The 6429-nt window shown below is 29.2% G+C and overlaps 1 protein-coding gene across 1 annotated transcript; it reads right to left on the bottom strand.

The window, feature by feature from the left end:
- Nucleotides 1-391: 391 nt before the first annotated feature.
- On the bottom strand, nucleotides 392-1579 carry LOC119666517. Its single transcript, XM_038075800.1, has 2 exons — nucleotides 892-1579; nucleotides 392-441 (listed from the first exon to the last, which is right to left on the bottom strand). Exons 1-2 carry the CDS (start codon nucleotides 1577-1579, stop codon nucleotides 392-394), a joined length of 738 nt encoding a protein of 245 aa, XP_037931728.1.
- Between the last annotated feature and the right edge of the window lie 4850 nt (nucleotides 1580-6429).

A 6429-nucleotide genomic window follows, 5' to 3' on the forward strand; every position in this document is an offset into this window, starting at 1 on the left:
TCTTGAATTTTTTTTTGTGTATTTACAAACTGTATGTATGGTTTAACTTCTCATGAAAAGTAAAAAGTTACAAAATTAATTCAAAAATGTTATTTAATTATTTTTTTTAAACAATTATTGTAAATTTTTGTTTTGCATATAGTATTCAACGATGTTTGTTGTTGTATTAGACTCCTTTTTAATAAAGCGATATTATGTGGGTCCGAAAAATTGGTTATGTTCTTTATGGAAAATACCGATGTCGTTACGTCTACGTCGAAAAGATTGGTTATATGCTCAAAAAGTATTAAACTTTTTGAAATTAGAGTCATAAGTTTTAATATCAGAGCATTCAATGCATAACAAAATTAGATTCCAATTTCTGCACACTCTAGTTCCTAAAAATTCTAAGTTATGAGTATTCATTGCACTCATATGCTTTAAATGCAAATGCCTTTATATCTAACAAATAATTTATTTGATATTGTTACTGATAATAAAACTCATACATTAATCAAAGTAAATACTTTTTATTTGGATTGACTTTACTTTGAGTTGCGCCATACATAATTCAGTTTAAAAATCGAATAAATCCGATAGTCCATGATATTTATGTATATAATTATATATATATATATAAAATATGTTTTTAATATACATATATATTTGTCTTTAACATAGTTTTGTAATATCTTCAAAACTTGTAAAAAAAATTTAATATTTATAATATTGAAAACTTTAAAAACTTTTTACATACATCCGTATTTTTGAGATATTTCCAAATTTTGAGATTTCAGTTTCAAGTTATATTTTTAAGCATTCACATTACATAAAATATAAAATATTTAGATTCTTGAAAAAATTTATTCTACTTACCATTGTAAATATTTTTCTGTTTTAAGGATTCAATACTTGGTCGATGTTTCCATAAATTCGTCAGACGTAACCACGCATTAAATCGGGAAGGTTGTACACTTGTATTTAGATTGCTAACGTTCTTACGTACACTCGCTGATTTTTTTCGCTTCTCTACTTGTTTCACTTCTGTTAACTCATCAACTCGTTTCTTTAAATCTTGAATTTGTGTTTCCAAACACTTTGTATAATCCTTTTGTTCCTGAAAATCCTTTTCTAACTGTGAAAACCGTTTCTCTAAATCTTGCAGATTTTTTATTCCAGTATTTGTATGACTGGTGTTTTTGTGATTCGATGAAGAGGAAGAGGATGAAGTTGACATACCAACACTCCCGTTACTATTAAAATTCACAATAGTTACTTCGTCCACAAGACGACTGAGATCGCGAGTACTTGAACTCTTGAGTAAGGTTAATTTATTTGGACTTGAACGTAACTCTTTGAGAAAAACAACAGCTTCCGGTCGACCACTACCGCTACTGCTGCCAGTACCGCTTTGTTCATAAATACGTTGCTGTGGCTGGCGTTGATTTTGATTATAATAATTGGGGCGCGTGTAACTCGGCGTTCGATCCCGAAAACAATTCATAATCGTTTTATTGCGTTTCTCATTGGCGGCGTTGCCTGCAGCACTGAGCAAAATGTGCGGAGTACTTGGTGGACTTGGGCTACTAACCGATTGCATTGTTATGTATAAAATTTATTAGACTCTTTTCGCTTTATCAATTTTCACTTGTTTGTTTTACTCAATAACACAATAATACAATTTTTATTATTCATTAAATAATGTTTTCATTTCATATTATTATTTTTTTTTTTTTTTTTGTTGCAAAAACTACACTGTACATGTGGGATTTGCACTTCTTGCGGTTTCAAGTATTGCGGCGTAATTCCTCTTTCGTACTCAACTAACGACTTATACGATAATATCGTTTAAGCATATCATATAGTTAACTGTATGTGTGTAAGTATTAAATTCCACACTACGGATACGTATTTTTATTCTTTAAAAAATTATTTAAAAAAAATAGAATAAAGAAAAATAATGCAATTTTTAATTATTCTTCACAATTCTACGGTGTGCTCAGACGTCAACAGTTCGACCAAATAATTTCATGTATTTGCTACGGCCGATAAAGCATGACGTGCTCTGGCCGTTGTGGAGCTCTCGACTACTCAAATTTCGTTCGTTTTAGTTGTACGTTTTTTTAATGGGCATATCTCAAGTATGAATTATCAAATTCTATACGCTACATCCAATTAACAGGTTTTTTGTGTTCTTAAGATAAAATTAATTATAATCACACAAATATTATCTTAAGTGAGTTCTTCGAATGACGCATATCTTTAGATACATTTCAAGTCTATATTGTGTGTTAAGAAAGTACTTGCAATTTAAATAAGTATTTTTTAAAATGTATCTATATTTATTTTATATAAATTTCAATTATTAGAACTTGCCTTAATCTCTTACTATTTTATTATTTATTTCCGATATTTTATATCCTAATTTTATAGCGTTTTTATAAAATTTGAACTTATGATATCGTTAATACTTTTATTGTGCCCGTTTTAAGTTACTATATTCCTCAATTTTAAAACTCGAATGTCTTATAATTTTGTTTCAAAACTATTAAATATACCTACCATATCATTATAGGTCACTATTTCAAAATACCATAACTAAAATTCTTTTAATATCGGGTAGCGAAAATGTTACAATTAATATTACATTAACTGCAGTAATACACCTTCCCGATCGAAACGTTTTTCGTATTACACTGTAGTACAAAAATTCTGGCTTTTTAGACCTTTATCTGCTACATTTCCATCATATAAGCATTCACATCGATTCTTTATAGTTTCGATTTATTTGCTTCGATCTTTTCTCACTTATAAATGATTATCAATTCCATAGTCCCGATTTAACAGCATAGTAGATATATCAATAAACATAGTTGTAAAATTAGTGACAACCCAGAAGTTACTGCCAAAAAGTGTCTGCATGATGCGGTGTTTGGTCTGCAGATGTGGTAGATCGGTACTTATTTGAAAATCACGAATGTGTGACATAAATTGTTAGTTCGCCTTAATAAAATATGTATAACTTACATTGTGACCGAAAAGTTTTCGGAAATTCTCATTTAAAATTCGCGCGCTGTATATTTTTCGATATTTTAAGTTTATGTAGTTTGGCAGCACTGTCCTTAATTACTATGCCAAAAATGAGCGCGATCTGTCAGACAGTTCGTTTACGGCAGCTGTTGAAACCAGTTCACCTCAGTAGTGCGTTGCGAAAAAAACAATGGAAAAAAATATTGAACAAAGAGTTTGCATCAAATTTTGTTTTTCGAACGAAATTTCGTGTGCAGAATCGTTGCGAATGCTACAAAAGGCTTATGGGGAATCAGTTTTATCGAAAACTCAAGTTTATGAGTGGTACAAAGCCTTTCAGGACTGTCGTACGACCGTCGAAGACATGCCGCGTTCTGGACGACCTTCGACCTCTACCACCGACGAAAACATTGAAAAGGCAAAGGAAATCGTGTTCAAAAATCCTCATGTGAGTGTTAGAGAGATAGCACGAGAGCTAGGCATCGGTCGTGAGATGGCTCGTTTGATTTTGGTGGACAATTTGTGTATGCGACGTGTCAACGCCCGGCTTGTTCCGATTCACCTCAATTTGTTCAACATTATCAACGATTTTAAGGCCAAACATTCAATAAATACCATCGAACAGCCACCGTATTCACCTGATCTTGCACCGTGTGACTTTTTCCTGTTTCCCAACCTCAAATTACCACTCAGAGGAACGCGTTTTGAATCCATAGAAGACGTAAAACAGAATTCGCAGAGGGAACTCAAAGCCATACCGGAAAGCGCCTATAAAAATGTTGTTGATTGGAAGAAACGTTGGCATTTGTGTATCGCTTCTAATGGAGCATATTTTGAAGGAGATAAAATAAATATTGATGAAGATTAAGAATTTTGCGTTTTATTTAAAATTTCCCGAAAACTTTTCGGTCACAATGTACATTATACATTATTCATTTTCCTATGAGATTCATCTGAGACACGTTTCATGACTGACTGCACGGTAGTATATCTTTAGTTTATTAGTATATACTCGTCTTTCTTCAAAAAATTTGCAAAATTATTTTTGGTGTACTAACGGAATATTCTCTTTACGTGATACATAAAATAGATAGACTAGACTGAAAACAAGGAAAACTATAGAACATGTAAACTGTACTGTGCATTGACTTTATTAAAGACGCGTATCAAACATTTTTGTATAATTTATGGGATCACCCTTGACAACTAGAGAATTTGCCTACAAGATGAATCTACAGCCCTCAGTATGACTTGAACTCTATTACCATGGTTTAAGCTTGGTATTACTCAAGTCACGTCAAGACAAAGGTAACATTTAATTTAATATGATTTGGCTTATCGTAGTTTATTTTAAAATTAATGTGCTTTTTATTAAATGAAGAAATAGTTGATAAATTATTATCTAAACTTATAAAATATTTCAGTAAGCATAACAATGAAATCTTTTTTGAATCATTGTTTTTTTAAGTATTAGTCATTTACTCCTATCCTTTTGAATTTCAATAGATTGCGTTTTTTGTCATACTACAACGATAGTTACGAGTCATACTTCAACGATAGTTTTTTAATACGCTTAAAACCCAAACATAAATGTTCTATTTTTAACATACAATAGATTCAAACATATCCAACTCAAGAGCAAAGCGAACACTTAATGTTCGCATAATGAACACTTACCATAGTGTTCGTATAGTAATCGGTACATTAAATAATATCTAATATTTGTGATTATCTTTGTAAATAGTTTTCTTAGTTAATTACTACTTTGATATATTTTTGTCAAAATAGCGGCCCCTAGTTGTCATCATGATTGTCATTAAAAACAGAATTCCGTTAATATGTTAAAAAATGAAATAGATATGCAAAATGAGACAATTTTATTGTGGGAAAAACTTTTGCTTATTTATTTATATATATGTGCTTACATGTGTTCGGTTATTGAATTGTTAAAGAACATAATAATGAAAAATGTTGTCCCATACTTTATGTTTACTATAAACAGAAACATTGGTTGAATTCGTGCTAAAACGAGCTGTAAACTGCTAGCATTAAAGAATAAGTTTGAGGTGAAGACAGTTCTATATCTTGTTTATATAAAATATTTTAAATTTATAATTATGTGTATCTTATAAAGTGTTAAAATACAAAACACAAAAAATGTATAGAGAATAAAAATAAAAAACTTCGTGGCCCATAGATTTTCAATATGAATTAAATTAAAATTAAAAATCAAATATCAGATTGAGCTAACATAATAACGGGATTATATTGTATACTAAGTAGATATATACTATACTATTGATTTATAATTCTTGATTATAACAATCACTGTCTTTAACAATCACGTCAGATAACATCATAACCTTCAGAGAATTACCATTTTTGCCCATATCACCTAAACTGGTTTTTTGGCTTCATAGTTTATATCGTGCGTCTTCTTTATGTCATTTTAAAATAGATTTTACATTACTGTACTTAATATCAAAATATACGAAAAAACCAAAATCGTTTCTATTATGAAAGACAGGATTATGTTATAACACTTCTAACAGTTAAAATGAAAATATATTGATACAGTGTTCTAATTTCTTAGAATTTGCAAAGTACCTTGACGAATATAAGCCAAAAAGTGTAGATGTGTCATATTCTAAATCTAAAGAGAGAAATGATTTGAATTCATCCATTATGATCCATTTAGTCCATTTATGCAAGCAGTTACTCTTCAACTTAGCTGAAACATATTAACAACTAATAGCAAAAGTGAAGTTGCGATATAAATTGTAAATTTAAATCCACCTAAAAATTTAATACTTCTGATGTCATAGAAATAATTTTTAGTTTAAGTAATAATGGGTTAGGTATTTTCAATCTTCTTGCCTTGTCTAAGATGAAGGATGGACAAACAATTCCGTACTTATTCCGTAGTATTAAATTAAATATAAATAATAAGCTAAATTTGTGGTTATTACATTAAAATAAAAATGACTGAATTTTAAAAATAATTTTTAAACTTAAATGAAAAAAATGAAATCAATTGTTTATATAAATTGAATCGATATCAATTATTTATCAATATTTGATTTTTTTTTGACAGACTTGAATTTTTTTTTTATTTTTATATACTTTATATTAAAACAAACTAAACACATATTCTGCTTTTAAATTTAATTTCAAACTATATAGACCGAACTGAATTGAAATATTTGTATTTAAAAAAAATCTACTTTTGTTTAAATTAAAGATAAAAATATATGTTTTGTTAATCAAAATATATTGTGCTCCTAATTCATATAGAGTACTTCTCCAAGTGCAATCTTCTTTATAAATTTTAATATTGAATCTACATTACATAGTTTTATTTCTTTATTAGATACGATAAAGGTACTTTTTTATGTATCTTCATTGGCTCATCTTATGTAC

Source organism: Teleopsis dalmanni, chromosome 1 (assembly GCF_002237135.1).
Source record: "Teleopsis dalmanni isolate 2A chromosome 1, ASM223713v2, whole genome shotgun sequence".
Taxonomy (NCBI): Eukaryota; Metazoa; Arthropoda; class Insecta; order Diptera; family Diopsidae; genus Teleopsis; species Teleopsis dalmanni.

Coding starts and splice junctions, on each gene's coding strand:
- LOC119666517 (XM_038075800.1), bottom strand. CDS start 1,579: ATGCAATCGGTTAGTAGCCCAAGTCCACCAAGTACTCCGCACATTTTG. Junction 442..891: donor TTTATGGAAACATCGACCAA/GTATTGAATCCT, acceptor ATTATTTGTTAG/ATATAAAGGCATTTGCATTT.